The 19,874-nt window shown below is 51.8% G+C and overlaps 1 protein-coding gene and 1 non-coding gene across 2 annotated transcripts; both read left to right on the top strand.

Annotated features, from left to right (window-relative positions):
* The first annotated feature begins 11,161 nt into the window (after positions 1 to 11,161).
* LOC122153115 (olfactory receptor 14A16-like) lies at positions 11,162 to 12,100 on the top strand. The gene has a single exon (XM_042789217.1). The coding sequence runs from the start codon at positions 11,162 to 11,164 to the stop codon at positions 12,098 to 12,100; it is 939 nt and encodes a 312-aa protein (XP_042645151.1).
* Positions 12,101 to 17,531: 5,431 nt separating this feature from the next.
* TRNAF-GAA lies at positions 17,532 to 17,604 on the top strand. The gene has a single exon. It is a non-coding gene; the product is annotated as a tRNA-Phe (tRNA).
* Positions 17,605 to 19,874: the final 2,270 nt, after the last annotated feature.

Here is a 19,874-nt window from a genome sequence, read left to right as displayed (position 1 = left end):
CACAATTTGCCCTTGTTCAGTTTTTACTGGCAGTTCCAAATCTCATTCTTGTCCTTCAGGTGCTTGGAAATAGCTTCCAGGAGGATTTGCTCCATCACCTTCCCAGGGACAGATGTGAGGTCGAGCAGCCTGTAGCTCCCTCATCTTCCTTTTTGCTCTTCATGAAGATGGGTGGCATGTTTGACTTTTCCCGGGTGTCAGGAACCTCCCTGACTGCCACGGCCTTTACAGGGTGACAGAAGCAGCCACACACTGACCTTGGCCACCACCCTCAGCACCCTTGGCTGAAACTCACCTCATAGAGGACCCAGAGAAGCATGTATGGCCAACCAGCTTGCTGAAAGTCTCTCCACATGTTCCTGGTCACTAGGCCCACTGCCACACTGAGTTTTGAGATTTGGGCCCACATATTTTTTTTTTTTAGCCTTGCTGTGGCTGCCAACACCCTTACTGAAGCCTCTTTTGCTACCTTCTTCATCCCTTGTTAGTTCCAGCTTCAGCTCAGCTCTGCTTTTCCTAGCTCCATCCCTGAACACACAGACAAGGTCTTTGTGCTCCCCCAAGGGGATCCTGAACCCCTTCAGCCCTCTGTGCATCTCTACCCTGTCCCACAGGCAGGCTGGTGGCAAGAGGGTGGCATCTGGGGACAGCACAGCAGTGCTGGGAGCAGGAGCACCAAAAAGGAAAGGGGGGGTGTGAGCCATGCCCTGGGCTGCACACAGGGGCACGGGGGGGCTGGTGCCTCGGTGGTTGGCCAGGCTGTATGGGCTTGGGGTGGATGCCAGCTTGAGAGTAGGAGCACTGGCATTTCCATGGAATTCCAGTGAAAATGTGGCTGCAGCGAAAGCAAGTGGGCAGGTTCAGGCACAGGCAACTGCAGTGGCAAGGGTGCACAAGAAAGTGTGCTGGCCTCCTGCCATGGTTGCTCAACTTCATCCATAAAATTCCACGTGGGTTTTGCATTTCAACAGGGTTGGCCTTGAAGTTGAAACAGTTGTCCAAGGCCCCTTTGTTCTACAGGGCAGTTTCCCAAGGAATCCAGCCCAGGAACTTCCTGAACAAGCCAAAAATTTCTCCCTTGTACTCCAAGGCTCTGATTCTGGGGTTTGTCCTGCGCACCTCTCTTGGGAGTTTAAACCCCACCATCTCCTGGTCACTGCAGCCATGTGACACCGACCCTCAGTGGAAAAGCTCACGTGCCCATGGTTACAAGTTCTTGGTGCTCTGTCTCAAATATTTTCTCCAGAATGACACGACAGGCCACATCAAGCCTCTCATCTTGCTGCACCCATTTCTGGAGGAACAGAGAAGTGACAGGGTTTGACTGTCCCATTTTCAGTGCTGAGGCAGGATTTGGGGAAGTGCGGTGCTTCCCCTTGCATCAGCTCCTTCATCTCACTGAGAGGTGGGGCTACAACATCTGCTGGGCAGCCAGCCCAGGTTCTGGATGCCACCAGTCTTCTCTGGGGACATGCTTCTTTTAGCCACCAGCCGTTGCTGGTCCTGCTCCACCTGCTGCCAACCCAAGGGCAGCTTCATCGCCCTTCTGGCCTTTGGCAACTTCTGCTCCACGTGGCTTCATGCCCTCCGGGCAGCTCTTCTTGCCTGACTGAGAGCCACTCACAGGTGACCAATAGCCTCCATAACAGTGGCTGTAGGGGAGAGGGAAGGTGGGCATGAAGGGTTGCACTGGCCTTTCACCACCAGGAATTGTCTCCTTTGTATCAGCCCTTAGGAAGCCCTGCCAAAGCATCTCCCAAATTCAGTGCTGGCAGGAGGATCTCCTATAGACACCTCTGGTCTGAGCCTCCTCCAGACGCCTGCACCCCTGGGCTGGATGCTCTGCCTGGCACGGGAGGATCAGGCCACTCTCCTTGTACCCACACCATCTCCACCTTGGGAAAGAAACACCTTAAAGATTTGAAGACACGCTTCAGGCCTGCCCATTGCTCCCACCCCCCACTTCTCTGTATATCCAGAATGACCTGAGGGGTGCTTGGGCTCCTCTTTAAGAGGACACAACCGGAGTCTTCACATTTGTCTCAGGACAACAAATGGCACCATCCAGACCCCAAACTCACCTGCTGCAGGTCCTGTACTGCATGGTGGTGACTGGTGTCAGGACCAACTGCCACTCCCAGCTGTACTACTCAAGGCTGTGGTCACAGATTCTTGTGCCCCCCCTCACTGGCAGCATGGGAAACTGAACAATCCTTGACTTAGGATAAGCCCTGCTCAGCAACAACTAAAACATCCCTGTGTTCTCAACATTGTTCTCACCCTAAACCCAAAGCACAGCACTGCTCCAGCTGCTAGGAAGAAAATTAACTCTGTCCCAGCTGAAATCAGGACTTTGCAGATTGCCTTTCTTGGTAAGCCTGGCTCCTTGCAACCCTTTTTGTCAAATAGGGAAGTTCTTCTGGGCCCCACTGCCCTCTGCATCTGACATGCACACCAGCTGGTTGGGTCATTTGGCCTCTGTGACCAGATGCCGTGGATCATGCTCATTATCCAGGCTGTTTGCAAGCATCATATTCCTTCCTCTTGTTCTTTGCAGTCACGTGAACTAGGATCGGAAATGTCAGGCTGTGCTCTGCCTGTTGTGACAAACTACTCAGCCCTCATCACCATCTACCTTCAACCAAAAAGACTTTTCAGCGTACACAATATTCTTGTCGGGGTGGTTTCTGCATCCGTGCCTCCACTGTCTGCTGGCAGGAGCTTGCTGCAAATCTTAGAAAGCAGCAAATGCTACTTCTTGTCGCTCCTATCCCCAAACTTGACCTTGTCATTGACCAATAAGGTGTGGTACTGACCTTCTGAGGCACATAGATTTAGGTCAACCTCACTGCTCATTGTCTTCCTGTGAAGTTCAGCGTGACTGAGGATGAGCTAACTCATCATTACAGTGGTGCTTTCCACCTTCGTCATCACTTCCATTAAATGAGCATTTCTTTTTCTTACCCATACTGCCATACATCCACTCAAGTTATTGTCTTCTCAGAGGAACCATCTGCACACGTGCCTTAAATGCTGATGTGCTGGAGCTTCAGTGCACAGGGACCTTGAGATACTTGGGTCTTTGGCCAGCAGAAACTTCAAGTTGTACAAGGAGAAGGGGCAAAGTGGGACTGGACCAGCAGAGGAGTGAGTCTGAGGAGAAGGCCCTGGGCACTGTGAGTGATGCCATATGTGCCGCTGGTAAAGGCTCACCATGAATAGAGCCAGCTCCTGCATACGGAGCTGCACTGTAGCATGACCATCGAGACACGGGGAGTTACCATCCCCCTCGACTCAGCACTGGTGTGGTCACACCTGTAACATTCTCTGGGGCATTCCATTCTGAGGAGCAGGAAGGAACGGGAGAGTGCCTAGAGGATGTCTGCAAAGGTGGGTTTAGAGGGCATGAAGCACATGATGTGTGTGGAGTGGCTGAGGGACCTGGACTTCCTTGTCCTGATGGTGTGGAAGGTCATGCGGGAGTAAAAGAGTAGCTTGAAATTAGGAGTTTTGGGTATTTTCAGAGATTTTGGACCTTTTCTTTGTAGTGGGAAACCACCTGAGAAAGGAAAAGCATCACAAAGTGCAGTTTGGGAGGTTGAGACTGGACAGGAGGAGAAAGAAATGTCCCTTGAAGGGTAGTGCTGTGATGCCAGAGGTCACCCAGAGCCCATATCAGTGCAGTGCTTTGTGTTCCAAGGGACAGGCAGGGAGGAAGGAGAGATCTCAGGAAAGGCAGGGAGATGCCATAGGTTGGGTGTCCACAGCCTGGGGGTCTCTGTCCCCTTGGTTATGGCAGTTGTCTCTGCTACCAAGGCCTGGAAGGAGACATGATAATCGCATGGAACTGGAGCCTCGTGGCTTCCTTGCAGCCCCCCAGGGAGGCTGGGAGCTGTGGTACCACTGTCCTCCACTCAGCATTGCCCACCCCACAGTGCCCCAGGAAGAGCCCTGAGCCAGTGTGAGGGATGGGATTCCCCTTCTTGGGGCTGACCACTTGCCATGATAAAATATATCAAGTTTTACTCAGCATCAGCTCCCCTTGCACAGTGCCTTTGCCTACCTGTACTCACAGCCTCCAATTTTCTTCTCTAACTAATCCATGGGGACACCTGGTCTGTAATGGGCCTCAGAGGGGCCAATTAACACTCCAAGACACTTTGGCTTTTGCTTCTGACTGTAACCCCTTCAGAGTTTGGTTCAGCTCCTCTCAGTATCTGAGGTTCAAACACCAAATACACCACAGGCTTCATCAAAGTGCAGAAAAACCAAAGGAGCCACATCTCTTCCATCATTTATTTCAGGACTTCCAGGCTTGTACAGCTAATTGGAGAGGCTTCAGGAGTCAACTTAAGTGGAAGATTTTAATGACAACTTCATAAAAAAACACTTTTTTTTTTTTTTTTTTATTCTGAAGGGGTTTTTCATCCTTTTTTAATTTTACAGAAGTGATAGAAGCTTTCTCCAATTCAGAGGGTCTTCTAAGGAGGACAGGAAATGTAGCAACAGCGGTCTCCTCAAGGTCCCCCACTGTATGGGCAACTTTCCTCCCCACCTCCCCAGACCCACCATTTCCCTCAGGGGCTGCCTGGGACTTGCATTCTTCTACATCAGACTTCCTCACTGATGTTCACAGCTGAATGTTACAGCTCCTTTGCACCAATTCCCACCTGATTTACCCTGAGACTTGACTGTAAATAGTCACAGGAATCTTATTAATTTTGAAGAGATGGAAGTAAAACATGATACGAATTATTAAAAAAAAAACCAATCAACATTGAAGTCCTCAACTGTATGCCAAGTCCAAGCCTCCACTAAGGTCTACCTTCCTCAAGCGATGACCATAAAATAAATATGCTGGACAAATAGATAGGAAATTATAAATATATGCACAATTAGCGAGTTGACTAAAGAGAGAGTTTGGCAGTTTAAATCCACTTTTCCACCTTCTTGGTCAAATTTCAAGCCCAAAGCCTTGTCACCAGCTCGTGCCTCTAGTGATCTCCCTGCCCATCTTCCTGTGCCTCCTTAGCCCATGCCCACCTCTAGCAAATGAATTTGGGGTGTTGTGGGCAACATTTTACAGTCAACTGAAAAATCATTTGTCAATGTTCAAAGCATTTCTGGGGTATAACTGAGAAAGAAATGAACTTGTGTTACATCATGTAGTTGTTAACATCATTATATTTAGCAAAATCCATCCTTGAAGACAGTCTGTTCTAAAATCCCCCTGCAACTGGACAGAAATTAAGATGCAAGAATAAATTAATTATAGTTTCTGCACTCTAACAAGCTCCCAGGGGAAAGTTACTGAGCTGTGGGAGGAATAAAGAGTCTTTGGGGTTTAGTGGGGCATGCTGAGGGGTTTGGGTGAGGAAGCTCCCTCAGGAGATTGACGTGGGCCTCTCTGGGGGCTGATTAGAGCAGAAGAACAGAGGCAAGTGACTTCAGGGTGACAAGAAAGGAGACAGAGACATCCTGTGTCATGTAGCCCCTTGGATGTGCCCTGCCAAGGGGCTCAGTGCTAATTCCCAGCCCATTTGAGTGGTGATGCCTTTGGTCATCAGCAGCTGAGGTTTTCCCCCGGTCACTCTGAGGACAAATACACGCCGAGTGCCACATCCTTGCCCCTCAGGCCTGGCTCTGTCCTGCTCACCCTAAACCTTTGCCTATACCCTAACACCTAACCCTGAAAGGTGAGCTCTCATCCTTATCCCTGCCCTGATCACTGAAGCTGAAACCCTCACCAGATGCCTGAAATCTAAGCCCTACCTACCTCCCTAATCCTTTCCCTCAACACCCCTCATCTTCAACCTCTCTCCTAAGACTAGCTCATGTTTTCTGGCAGATAGAAGGAGAGCACGGATTGTGAGGTTCTGGAGGGAAAGGTCAGGGAGATGAGAGGTTGGGGGCAGCCAGGTGGAAGAGGAAGGCAAAGGGGAAATGGCTGGTGTGTAGGTTGTCAAAGCTGGGTCCCCTCGGAGAGTCGGCCGTGTAACGACAATCACACCGATGCGGCTACATGTCATCCCCCTTTATTGCCCAAATTGCTTGGTTATATCCTTTGCACAGCAAGCACCCGCTGTTCACGTGACCTGTACCCCTTGATTATTGGTCACAAGCAACTTATCATACGCCCAAAGGGAAACTGTGATAGGCAAGCATCTTGCGGTTTGCTGCATACTTGTGCTTAGCTTAGCCAGATACATAGCTGGGAAAATTCCTAATTTATCTTTACTCAACAGATACAGTTCCTCACAACACAGCCCTTCAAGGTCATTCTCATAACACAGCTGTTGTTAGCAGTCTGATCTCAGGCCTGGATTGTCCAAACCCCGCAACAAAATATCGTGGCCATTCTCCGTCAGAAATGCTCCTACATAGGGTCTCTAAATACCTGGCTCCCAGGACTCTCCTCCTTGCCAGTTAATGCACCAACATGACACATGCACACAGCTTGATCTCTCCAGTTGCTGTCCCTGAAGGTGCATGAGCCCCTTTGACTCATGCTTCCCACTCCAGGGATGGGCCCTTGGACCTCTATCCGTACCAAGAGCAGACATCTCCTCACCCCAGAAAGTTGTGGAGGATGGAATTTCATAAGAAGACAGGACAGACTGGAGTCAACAGTTCCATGGTACGCCTAAACCAGTACACTGACCAGCCACGTGACCAGCTCCTTTAATCTCCATTTCCACCTGTTTTCTGATGCTTCTTTCTCCCCAAATCACCTTGGTCCTTCCCTTTCCCTGCCTTTGGTTCTTTCCTAGGCATGCCACAGCAAGCCTGGCACAATCCCCAGTGCTCTCTCTGGCATCCCATAAGGACTCTCAGACCCCCAGAGGCAGAAACCCCCACCCTCGGTCGGCAAGGTCACCCTGGGAGGCTCTTCCGATTGACCCACTTGTTAAATGTCACACCCAGATATTTTGTACCTCTCTGTGAATGAGTGTGTTTCACTTTGGGTTTTAAATATTTCTCTGAAAACAGGGTGATTCCGGTCCTAAGAAATGTCAATTATTTATGTTTGTGGAAGTGTTAGGGATTAGTCAGATACAAATGTCCATGTGGGATATGTGTGAAACAGAGCACAGTTTGTCTGACCGTGTGTCGTAGTTTGAGCCTGGTCAGCAGCGAAACGCCACACAGCCACTCGCTCCCTCTTCTCTTCCAACAATGAGAAGGGACAGATGAGCCAGGCTTGGGGATCAAGATAGGACTGGGATGGGAAAAATCATCACCCTTTATGGTCACAAGCGAAAGACAGACTCATTAGGGGAAGAAGAAAAAAGAGCATACATTTATAACAGACACTAAAAACATGTAACAGAATAGGAGGGTGAGAAGCATTGCCACATCCTGAGAACACCTTCCCCCCACCCCTCCCTTCTTCCTGGGCTCAGTTCTGCTCCCAATATCTCTACCTCCTCCCCCATGCGGTGCAGGGTCAGGGAATGGGGGGGGGTGCAGTCAGTGCCGCTGCTTCTGCCATCTGCGGTGGGGTGAGTTTCTGGAACTTGTTCCCCTGCTCCAGTGTGGTCCCCCTCTCACAGGAGACAGTCCTCCAGAATACTACAGGTACCTAGGCACCTGTATTGGGTTTATGTGGCACAGTTTTTAGGTAGCAGCAGGGATGGGGACATAGAGGGTTGACTTCCGTGACATGATGTCAAAACCTGCTGCATCATGTCAGATGTCGGGTGCATGAGTTGAACTGGATCCTGTTTGAGCCCAAGGGCTTCCAGCTCTGGATGAGATGCCCACATTACCTCAGATGAATTCCTGCCCTGCATAGGGGAAACAAATCCTTTCCTTGTCCTGCTTTGTGTGTCATTTTTTTGTTTTCGGACAGGTAAAGTACATTTTCCAGATATGGACACTGACAGCTTTTGCAGGCAACCACACTCTGCTAGGCTAAACCATGCTGTAACCAGTCTCTTTCTGGTGTTGGGACAGGTACATTGGTGATTACTTCAGTTGACTTCAGAGAATATTCCCCAGGGGTGGCCCTGCTGCCTTTTGGGAGCTGTCAGCCCTCGAGCACCAGGGATCTCTCAAGGGACAGCAGTGGTGTAGAGAAAGTGGTGCCTTGGGCTGGGCCGGGCTCTGGGGGCAGGAGGAGCTGATGGCAAGCGGGAAGCACTGGAGAGAGACAGCTCTGCCCAGGAGCAGCATCTCTGCGGAGCACGGCAGGGCTGAGGGCACTGCCCACGGGTGACAAGGGGAGAGGAGAGAAGTGAGAGAGATGTAAGACAGTGTGGAGTGGGAGGATGCTGAGAGTTCACTGGGGGACAAATCATCACAGCTCCTAACACGGTAAGTCTCTGGCTGCAGGTGGATACTGGTAGAGTCTCTGGGAGGGTCCTTCTAGAGCTGGCACATGCCAGGGCTGATGCTCTCTGGAGCAGTGATTATCTGCCGAACGGTCGGGGGGACGGGGCATGTCATCTCCCTTTTTCTGGGCATGGCTGCAGGAGCGTGAAGCTGGGTGTGCAGCCAGGGGCACCCCGGGCTGTCCTTCATCACAATCACCCCTGGTAAGACAGGGTCATTGTGCTGTTGAGGGGGTGAGGCGTGGGTCAGGGCTGCCCACAGCTCCTGCTGACAGCCTGGACAGCTCTGGGGGGGAAACTTGCAAGAGAGAAAAAAGGGAGTCTTCACCTGCAAGGGAAGGAGCCTGTGCTTTCAGTTTGCTACTCTGGGTTGGCTGGGTGAGCAGTGAGAGATGGGAATGACTCTTACTGGTTTGGAGAAGGTACTGACAATGCAGATCTGTTTCACTGAGAGGTGAATGAGTCTGGGAGCATCAGAGCAATCCCCCATGGCTTAGAGATCACCAGCATCACCAGCAGCAGGCCTGTCAGGTTTTCTCTGCCATATATACCTGAAATTTGAAGAGCAGAGAAGGTCCTGGGCAGTGCCCTGCCCAGGAGGTGTCTTCAGGGCAGAGATGAGCACGCAGCAGCTGGGATGGGGTCTGTGAATGCAGAAGATGGGAACCGAGAAACCAGGCAGCCAGCAGGCACAGCTCCAGGCAGCAGAGACGTGGGCAGGGAGTGAGATTTTTAACAGAAATCCTTTTTCAGGGGATATACTGGCACCTTTGGCCATGCCCTGCAGCGCAGATCCCTTCCTCTGATGTTGGAAAATGGGTGAAGAATAAAAGAGTTGTTTAGGGTCGCATAAGACCTTAAGCAATCAGCCAAACACCTGCAACACATTGCCTGTTGCACAGAGGTCCTTCAGCTAGGCAACTGTGATAAACACCTCGTGGGGAATGCTTAAATGGAGAGGCTTTGTGTGTAAATTGGCAGACTCCTAATGAGAAGCCCTTGTCCTTGGAGATTAAGATGCTCTGAAAAAGAATGAACTAGCTGAAGCTAGGTTGGAGATAACAAAGGGCAGACATAAACCAAAGAAAGGCCAATTACAAATTGTAGAAAAAGTCCAAGAAAGGCTCATCTCCAAACACCACCAGAGACTGCTAGAGTCCACCAATGACCCCCATGGAAGCCCCTCGGGGACACAAACTGCATTCCTAATAGCTATGTATATAAGATCATGAGTTTTAAGAAATTTGATGAATACGTATGTAACAGAGGGATATAAGCTTTGGCTACTGTAATGTACGGTGGACATGTCAGGTGGAATGATTCCCTCATGTCCCCAACCACATAAATAATGCCTGCTCGTTAATGCTAAACCCAGCATGAAGGAGTTTTCATTCCCGATTTCTGTGATACTGACATCTCTCCCCTTCTCTCTCCCACCCAGCAGAGCCTCTGACCTCACAGCCATGGAGTCCAGCCCACCAGCAGCCTTCTCACCCCCCTGAGCGCCAAGAAGAGGTGAAGGGCATCTCTCCTGCCCCGTGCCTGTGCAGCACAGGGGCTGAGGGTGACTGCCCTGCGGTGTCACTGGCTGGGAGGTGGCGGGCAGAGCTGGGACAGGGGAAGGCTGTCCCGAGTGCCTGGCTGTCTCTCTGCTGGCCTCTCCCAGCTGGGCCATTCCGGCGCGTCTGCTTGTCTCTCCTCGCGCCTGTGCCGCTGTTGCTGCGGCTGTCAGGCACTCTGGGGGTGGGATGTTCAGCTGAAGGGTCAGCACAGAGCTTGTGTGTCCTCCCACACAGATGCGTCCATGGGAACCCGGTGTCCCAGCTCTCCTTGAAGCTGTGGGGCTCTGGGCCGTGCAGCCCGTGTGGGTGGGGACTGAGCTGACTTCAGGAGATGCCACCATGAGGACACTTGGTGACTCCTTGGGGTGTCCTCCCAAGCTGGTTGCTGCCCTGCAGATGGCATATCTCTCCCCCAGCATTTCTGTGTAAAACCCATTGGAGAAGTCCTGAGATGCTACAAGCAGGATTATGTTGATTTGTTGGAAAAATGAACTCTGTGTCCTTGTCAAGGAGTGGGGTGCTGAGACTTTGTGAAGGTGACCAGTGGCAGGGTGAAATACTTAGTGATCTGCCGTGGATCCCTCTGCTCTCAGCGGGGTCTGATTGCTTCTCCGGGTACCTCAGGAGTGCAATCCCCCTCCATTTCAAGGGGCAGAGACAGGTCAGCCAGCAACAAGTCAAATGGACAGACCAGCTTGCCTGCCCCTGTGCTAAGCCACAGCAAATATTTTTGCCTCCCACGAGTTGTGGCTGCTCAGCCTGAGCACAGCAGAGATGCTCAGCATTTCTGCCTTCAGAGAAGACTCCCTAAAGGAGATGGGGCTGAGGTGGGCGTGGTGGGGTATTAGGGAAGAGCTTTCTGAAAGAAAAAACACCAACAAAAGCCTGAAACTCCTTGATGCAGTCAAGTTTGCTTGGGATTGGGGGTGGAGATGTTGTCAAGCCCTTTGATGATGAGAGGGAATTCACCTGAGAAAATCTATCAGACCTGGTCCCTACGTGCCCCCTGCTCCCAGGCAGAGACTGGCCTAGAGCATGTCCAACACATCTGGGAGCCCAGGGGCCCTGTTCTTCACAGCACCCACAGCCTGCACAAACCAGAGCAACAGCCAGGGAGCTGCACAAAGGTCCTGCCAAGCAGGAAAAAGGGAGGGGACCTGAGGTGGGGTCATGAATGTGTGAGAGATGTCTTTGGTTTTACCCAGAGAAATCTGTCCTCACTTGTCATTTCCCTCTAGTACAGGACCCCAGGTTCATAGGGAGACCATGTCCAACAGCAGCTCCATCACTGAGTTCCTGCTCCTGGCATTTGCAGACAGACGGGAGCTGCAGCTCCTGCACTTCTGGCTTTTCCTGGGCATCTACCTGGCTGCCCTCCTGGGCAACGGCCTCATCATCACCGCCATCGCCTGCGACCACCACCTCCACACCCCCATGTACTTCTTCCTCCTCATCCTCTCCCTCCTCGACCTGGGATACATCTCCACCACTCTCCCCAAAGCCATGGCCAATTTGCTCCAGGACACAAGGGTCATCTCCTTCTTGGCATGTGCTGCCCAGGTCTTTCTCTTTGTATTTTTCCTTGGAGCAGAATATTCCCTTCTCACCATCATGGCCTATGACCGCTATGTTGCCATCTGCCAACCCCTGCACTACGGGACCCTCCTTGGCAGCAGAGCTTGTGTCTACATGGCAGCAGCTGCCTGGGGCAGTGGATTCCTCAATGCTCTGCTGCACACTGCCGACACTTTTTCTCTACCACTCTGCCACGACAATGTGGTGGACCAGTTCTTCTGTGAAGTTCCCCAGATCCTCAAGCTCTCCTGCTCTGAATCAGGCTATCTCAGGGAATTTGGACTCCTTGTGTTTACTGCATTTTTATTCTTTGCTTGTTTTGTTTTCATTGTGCTGTCCTATGTGCAGATCTTCAGGGTCGTGCTGAGGATCCCCTCTGAGCAGGGACGGCACAAAGCCTTCTCCACGTGCCTCCCTCACCTGGCCGTGGTCTCCCTGTTCATCAGCACTTCATTTTTTGCCTACCTGAAGCCCTTCTCTTTCTCTTCCCCATCCCTGGATCTGGCGATGGCTGTTCTGTACTCAGTGGTACCTCCAACATTGAACCCCTTCATCTACAGTATGAGGAACAGGGACCTCAAGGATGCGGTGAAGGAATTGATCCAATGCACCTTGTTCCACCAGCAGTAACCTGCCTCACCTTCTCTGCAGAGTACCCAGAGCTTGGCATAGGCCAAGCCTCTGGTTCATTTTTTTCCTGTGATAATTGTCGTAAGAGGTAACTGCTTGGCTTCATTCCACTTCTCTAGAGGCTTCATCTGTTGTGTCTGAACCTTTCACAAATGCCTTGAACACTCTACCAGGTCCGGCCTCCCTGAGAGCATCTCAGCAATAAAAAGGGTCTCCTGCGTGCCGTGCCTGAAGGCTGGGCTATCCTAACAAAGCTGCTGCCAAGAATAAGCCCAAGGAATTAGAATTTTAAAAATGTTTTTTCTCATTCTTTTCTCCCTGCACTCTGGGTGATAAGCTTGTGGCAACTTTTGTTGTAACAACAAAAATTCCTCACGGGTTGAGATAAGAAGACTTTAATAATTGAAACAAGATGTAGTAATAATAATAATATTAGTAATAATAATAGAAATAATTGCAATAACTGTAATGAAAAGGAAGATAACAAAAAGAGAGAGGAATAAAACCAAAGAAGACAAGGGGTGCCCAGTGCAATTGCTCTGTACCCACTGATCCATGCCCAGCTGGTCCCCCCAAGCAGTGATCCACATCTCACGGCCAGCCAAACATCTTCCTCCCTCTTGTTTATATACAGGGCCTGATGTCATGTGGTATCAAATAGCACTTTAGCTAGTTCAGGTCAGCTGTCCTGGTCATGCACTCTCTCAGATTGTTGTGCCCCCCTTCACTGGCAGCATGGGAAACTGAACAATCCTTGACTTAGGATAAGCCCTGCTCAACAACAACTAAAACATCCCTGTGTTCTCAACATTGTTCTCATCCTAAACCCAAAGCACAGCACTACACCAGATGCTAGGAAGAAAATTAACTCTGTCCCAGCTGAAATCATGACTTTGCAGATTGCCTTTCTTGGTAAGCCTGGCTCCTTGCAACCCTTTTTGTCAAATAGGGAAGTTCTTCTGGGCCCCACTGCCCTCTGCATCTGACATGCACACCAGCTGGTTGGGTCATTTGGCCTCTGTGACCAGATGCCGTGGATCATGCTCATTATCCAGGCTGTTTGCAAGCATCATATTCCTTCCTCTTGTTCTTTGCAGTCACTTGAACTAGGATCGGAAATGTCAGGCTGTGCTCTGCCTGTTGTGACAAACTGTTCAGCCATCGTCATGGTCTGCCTTCAACCAAAAAGACTTTTCAGTGTGCACAACATTCTTGTCGGGGTGGCTTCTGCATCTGTACCTTTGCTGCCTGCTGGCAGGACTTTGCTGCAAATCTTAGAAAGCAGCAAATGCTGATTTTTGTCACTCCTATCCCTGAACTTGACCTTATTGTTGCCCAATAAGGTGTTGGAACTGACCATCTGAGGCGCATAGATTTAGGTCAACCTCACTGCTCATTGTTTTCCTGTGAAGTTCAGTGTGACTGGGGATGAGCTCGTTCATCGTTACAGTGGTGCTTTCCACCTTCGTCATCACTTCCATTAAATGAGCATTTCTTTTTCTTACTCATACTGCCATACACCCAGTCAAGTTGTTGTCCTCTCAGAGGAAGCATCTGCACACATGCCTTAAATGCTGATGTGCTGGAACTTCAGTGCACAGGGACCTTGAGATACTTGGGTCTTTGGCCAGCAGGAACTTCAAGTTGTACAAGGAGAAGGGGCAAAGTGGGACTGGACCAGCAGAGGAGTGAGTCTGAGGAGAAGGCCCTGGGCACTGTGAGTGATGCCATATGTACCGCTGGTAAAGGCTCACCATGAATAGAGCCAGCTCCTGCATACGGAGCTGCACTGTAGCATGACCATAGAGACACGGGGAGTTATCATCCCCCTCGACTCAGCACTGGTGTGGCCACACCTGTAACATTCTCTGGGGCTTTCCATTGTGAGGAGAAGGAAGGAACGGGAGAGTGCCCAGAGGATGTCTGCAAAGGTGGGTTTAGAGGGCATTAAGCACATGAAGTGTGTGGAGTGCCTGAGGGACCTGGACTTCCTTGTCCTGATGGTGTGGAAGGTCGTGCGGGAGTAAAAGAGTAGCTTGAAATTAGGAGTTTTGGGTGTTTTCAGAGATTTTGGACCTTTTCTTTGTAGTGGGAAACCACCTGAGAAAGGAAAAGAATCACAAAGTACAGCTTGGGAGGTTGAGACGGGACAGGAGGAGAAAAAAATGTCCCTTGAAGGGTAGTGCAGTGGTACCAGAGGTCACCCAGAGCCCAGATCAGTGCAGTGCTTTGTGTTCCAAGGAACAGGCAGGGAGGAAGGAGAGATCTCAGGAAAGGCAGGGAGATGCCATAGGTTGGGTGTCCACAGCCTGGGGGTCTCTGTCCCCTTGGCTATGGCAGTTGTCTCTGCTACCAAGGCCTGAAAGGAGACATGATAATCACATGGAACTGGGGCCTCGTGGCTTCCTTGCAGCCCCCCAGGGAGGCTGGGAGCTGTGGTACCACTGTCCTCCACTCAGCATTGCCCACCCCACCCCACAGTGCCCCAGGAAGAGCCCTGAGCCAGTGTGAGGGACAGGATCCCCCTTCTTGGGGCTGACCACTTGCCATGATAAAATATATCAAGTTTTACTCAGCATCAGCTCCCCTTGCACAGTGCCTTTGCCTACCTGTACTCACAGCCTCCAATTTTCTTCTCTAACTAATCCATGGGGACACCTGGTCTGTAATGGGCCTCAGAGGGGCCAATTAACACTCCAAGACACTTTGGCTTTTGCTTCTGACTGTAACCCCTTCAGAGGTTGGTTCAGCTCCTCTCAGTATCTGAGGTTCAAGCACCAAATACACCATAAGGCTCATTAAATACGAGAAAACATGAGGGAGACTCATTTCTTCCATAATATATTTCAGGACTTTCAGGCTTGTACAGGTAATTGGAGAGGCTTCAGGAGTCAACTTAAGTGGAAGATTTTAATGACAACTTCATAAAAAAACACTTTTTTTTTTTTTTTTATTCTGAAGGGGTTTTTCATCCTTTTTTAATTTTACAGAAGTGATAGAAGCTTTCTCCAATTCAGAGGGTCTTCTAAGGAGGACAGGAAATGTAGCAACAGCGGTCTCCTCAAGGTCCCCCACTGTATGGGCAACTTTCCTCCCCACCTCCCCAGCCCCACCATTTCCCTCAGGGGCTGCCTGGGACTTGCATTCTTCTACATCAGACTTCCTCACTGATGTTCACAGCTGAATGTTACAGCTCCTTTGCACCAATTCCCACCTGATTAACCCTGAGACTTGACTGTAAATAGTCACAGGACTCATTAATTTTGAAGAAACGGAAGTAAAACATGATGCAAATTATTAAAAAAAAAAAAAAATCAACATTGAAGTCCACAACTGTATGCCAAGTCCAAGCCTCCACTAAGGTCTACCTTCCTCAAGCGATGACCATAAAATAAATATGCTGGACAAATAGATAGGAAATTATAAATATATGCACAATTAGCGAGTTGACTAAAGAGAGAGTTTGGCAGTTTAAATCCACTTTTCCACCTTCTTGGCCAAATTTCAAGCCCAAAGCCTTGTCACCAGCTCGTGCCTCTAGTGATCTCCCTGCCCATCTTCCTGTGCCTCCTTAGCCCATGCCCACCTCTAGCAAATGAATTTGGGGTGTTGTGGGCAACATTTTACAGTCAACTGAAAAATCATTTGTCAATGTTCAAAGCATTTCTGAGGTATAACTGAGAAAGAAATGAACTTGTGTTACATCATGTGGTTGTTAACATCATTATATTTAACAAAACCCATCCTCGAAGACAGGCTGTTCTAAAAGCTCCCCTGCAACTGGACAGAAATTAAGATGCAAGAATAAACTAATTATAGTTTCTGCACTCTAACAAGCTCCCAGGGGAAAGTTACTGAGCTGTGGGAGGAATAAAGAGTCTTTGGGGTTTAGTGGGGCATGCTGAGGGGTTTGGGTGAGGAAGCTCCCTCAGGAGATTGACGTGGGCCTCTCTGGGGGCTGATTAGAGCAGAAGAACAGAGGCAAGTGACTTCAGGGTGACAAGAAAGGAGACAGAGACATCCTGTGTCATGTAGCCCCTTGGATGTGCCCTGCCAAGGGGCTCAGTGCTAATTCCCAGCCCATTTGAGTGGTGATGCCTTTGGTCATCAGCAGCTGAGGTTTTCCCCCGGTCACTCTGAGGACAAATACACGCCGAGTGCCACATCCTTGCCCCTCAGGCCTGGCTCTGTCCTGCTCACCCTAAACCTTTGCCTATACCCTAACACCTAACCCTGAAAGGTGAGCTCTCATCCTTATCCCTGCCCTGATCACTGAAGCTGAAACCCTCACCAGATGCCTGAAATCTAAGCCCTACCTACCTCCCTAATCCTTTCCCTCAACACCCCTCATCTTCAACCAAGTCCTTCCCTGGGCTGGCCTAACCCTGGGCAACAGCCCTGGGTGGGGTGCAGCTCAGCAGAAAAGGCCCTGGGGTTCATGGTGGACAACAAGCTTCACATGAGTCAGCGGAGACGGCTGGCAACCCAGAAGGCCAACAGCATCCTGGCTGTCTGAAGAGGAGCATGGCCAGGAGATGAGGGAGAGGGATTCTCTCCTTCCATTCAGTGCTTGCTGGACCACATGCCCAGTACTGCACTGAGTTTGGGGCCCCCTGCCCCCAGTACAGGAAGGACACTGATCAACTGGAGCAAGCTCAGTGAAGAGGCACCAATACTGTCAAGCATGTGTAGACGTGCAGGGGGCTGGAGAGCTTCCCACCTGAGGAAAGGCTGAGGGAACACTCTCCAGTATGGAGACGAGAAGGCTTTGGGAAACCTCGTAGGAGCATTTCAGTACCTGTCAGGCAGTTAAGAAAATAGATCCAGGCTCTTCATTGTGGTGGATGGTGGGAAAAGGAGAGGCAAGGGACAAAAGTGGAAAGAACGTTCAGGCAGGAGATGAGGACCATGAGGTCATAACCATGAGGTCACTTACACACTGGAAGAGGTTATCTTGAGAGGCTCTGAAACCCAGACCCTTGGAGGTTTCCAAGCCTCCTTTCCCCCTACATATGGTCTCCCAACATTGAAAAAACGCTCTGGCTCAGGCAAGAATGAAGCAAAAGCCTATGGCACCAGCACAAGCTCTTCCTCCCCTGGGCTTTCTCTTCCCTGTGAGAGGGGTCTGCCACTAACCCCACACTTCTTTCACCCTCAGCTTTTGCAGCTGAATGTGCCTGGCCTTCTCACTTGACTTTGCAACCATTACCTTTGTTTTCAAGGCCCAACACATATCTTGTCACGCCCACTGTAAGCTGGCACCCACCCCGCACCTGGAGCTCACCTGGCCACAGGGGCAGGGAGAGGCCAGGCCCGCTCTGCTTGCACTGGGCACAGCCTTTTCCTGGGAACGTCCCCAAGGAGCTCTCCTCACGTGTGTCAGGCTGTGGCCTGGCCCAGGTGGCACAGGGACAAGGGCTGCTGGAGCAGGGCTGAAATAGCTCAGCTGGGAGAGCATTAGACTGAAGATCTAAAGGTTCCTGGTTCAACCCCAGGTTTCAGCAATGTTTTTCTCCCTTAGGGTCTTGCAGAGCCCGTCTGCCTTTGTCCATCCTGCCCTGGCCCTCCTTGCTCCTTCCCCTCTTGCCAGAGCACTGCCCGTGCGCTGTAGCTGCACATCTACAGGTTAGAAGGATCCTTCCTCTTGCGCCACAAGCCCCCAGCCTTCCCCTGGGCAGGACTCTCCACTCAGTGTGTCTTTGGGGTGTTCTCCAGCTGGGTCTCCTTCCCTGCTCCACAGGGATCGGGATCTCTCCACTCAGGGGTCTCTGCAAAGACTCTGTCTCTCTCCTCATGGTCATTCTCACTGGTGCACAGACTGCTCCCCTCCTCACACACATCCTTCACCTCAACCTCAGTTCCCAGACCAGGGCACACTGCCCACAGGGAGGCCACCATCTCCCCAGTCCCAGGGAGAGGCACTCCTTGCAGCTGAGCAGCACAATTGTCCCATGTTTACCACCATGAAGACACCACCCCTGTGTGTGGTCAGGCTCTCAGCCTTGGAATTAACAGCTGCCCGTGCTCAGCCACCCTGCCACAGAGACCCCAGCCAGGGCTGTCCCAGGGCACTGCTTTGCTGTCAGGACAGGCCTCAGCGCTGGAGGAGTGGGGAGGTCCCTGAGCCCACCCCACACCCGCAGCCCCAGGGAGATGGAAGCCTGCTGTCCACCTCACCTCCTGGGATGCTGGTGGGAGGAGTGGTGCAGGGCAAGCCCCAGTGACTGGAGGAGGGGTTATAGGATTTCTGCCCCTGTGTGCCCCCACCACACACCCTGGGGTGCCATCAGAGCCTGGGGGAACCTCACCCCAGAGAGGGAATTTCCCTCACCCTGTTGCACTGCTCCTGCTGTGGAGTTGGGGACAGACGTGGCAGAGAGGGGTGTTGTCCTGGGGGGCAGAGGAGGCTTAGGGGTATTCTCTTCTCCATCGACCTAGCTCAAAATGGGCCAGAGCATGGGAGAAGTGCCTGCAGCAAGAGCCTCCTCCTGCCCCATTTCCCTGCAGAGTCGGTAAAGGGGCAGCACTCTGCAGTGCAGCCCTAGGGCTGGATCAGGCCCCAGTGGAGAGCCAGTCCTGACTTCCCCTATCTCAGGAGGCTTCAGGTTCTGTTTTCTGCAGAGGGTCCCAGGGTACCTGGGGAACAACGGCACTGTGATTGGCACAGACACATCATGGGAGGAGAGTGTCTCTCCTGCTGGCAGGTTTCAAGGGACTGTAGCTCAGTGGCTGAGCAGCTCCTTTGCATGGGGGAGTTCCTGGGTTCCATCCCCAGCACCTCCAGGGGTGCTGTTGCCCTGACTCCCCAGCCAGAGGCAGGTGTGGGCTGGAGTTCAGGCTCTGGTCATCTCCAGGCCCTGTGGGTCTGTCCTGCCCAGCCAGGGCTTGGCTTTGAGGGCAGGAGGGCGGTGGCATGGCTGGGTGTGCTGCCTCGGCTGAGCACCGTCCTGGAGGAGAAGCGGGCAGCTGTGCTGGACCTGAGCTCATGTCACTGCCCGGCACCACAGAGCCACCCCACCCGCCGCCCAGGGACAGCGCTGGGCAGCAGAGTGTGCTTCCCTGTGGGGAGCCCTCAGGGAGGGCACAGAAGTCGGCAGCACGCTCGGAATCCTTTCTGGCTGCACTGAGGGATGTGCTGTGAGAGTGCTGGTCCAGCCCAGGTGTCCTTTGGGACCAGGGCCACACTGCCCTGGTGGCTTGCCAGGGGCAAGGCTCTGAGATTGTCCTTTCTCCAGGGGGAGATCCCAAACCACATGAGAAGCATTCCTTTGTGCCAGCAGGTAGGGGTGTCTGAGCTGGATGAGCCTGGGCAGGGCTGTGGGACTCCCAGCCGGAGGAATGACATTTCCTACCCTGACCCTGTCTCCAGGTGTTTCTCCTTCCACCGGCACCACTGGCTGGAGCAGAGCCCCAGTTCAGGGAACGTGGAGCTGCTGAGGTCAGGCACAGCTCGGCAGAGGTGCGACTCGTGGGGCCGGTGCCCACCTCTTATTCATGGGGTGTCTGGTGTCTCCATGCACCCTGTGCTGGTGGGATCGGGGAGGCACAAGCCTGTCCACAGACATGCCCAGGCAGCGAGAGCCAGGACATGGTGCCTTGGCTGCTCCCCCAGCAAAACCACTGGCAACCAAAACGGGGTGAGAGACACGGACTTTCACTGCAGGGTGCCCAGCCCTTGGCAACAGGGAGCCCAAACTCAGAGAAATAAGGCTGCTCTCCCATGGGCTTTCCACAGCCAAGCTCTGCCCAGTGTGGGGCAGCAGTGCTGAGGGTT

This window comes from Tyto alba, unplaced genomic scaffold, assembly GCF_018691265.1.
Source record: "Tyto alba isolate M040663 unplaced genomic scaffold, T.alba_DEE_v4.0 Super-Scaffold_15, whole genome shotgun sequence".
Lineage (NCBI taxonomy): Eukaryota > Metazoa > Chordata > Aves > Strigiformes > Tytonidae > Tyto > Tyto alba.
Note: the sequence above shows the minus strand (reverse complement) of the source record. Positions and strands in the feature narration are given on the sequence as shown.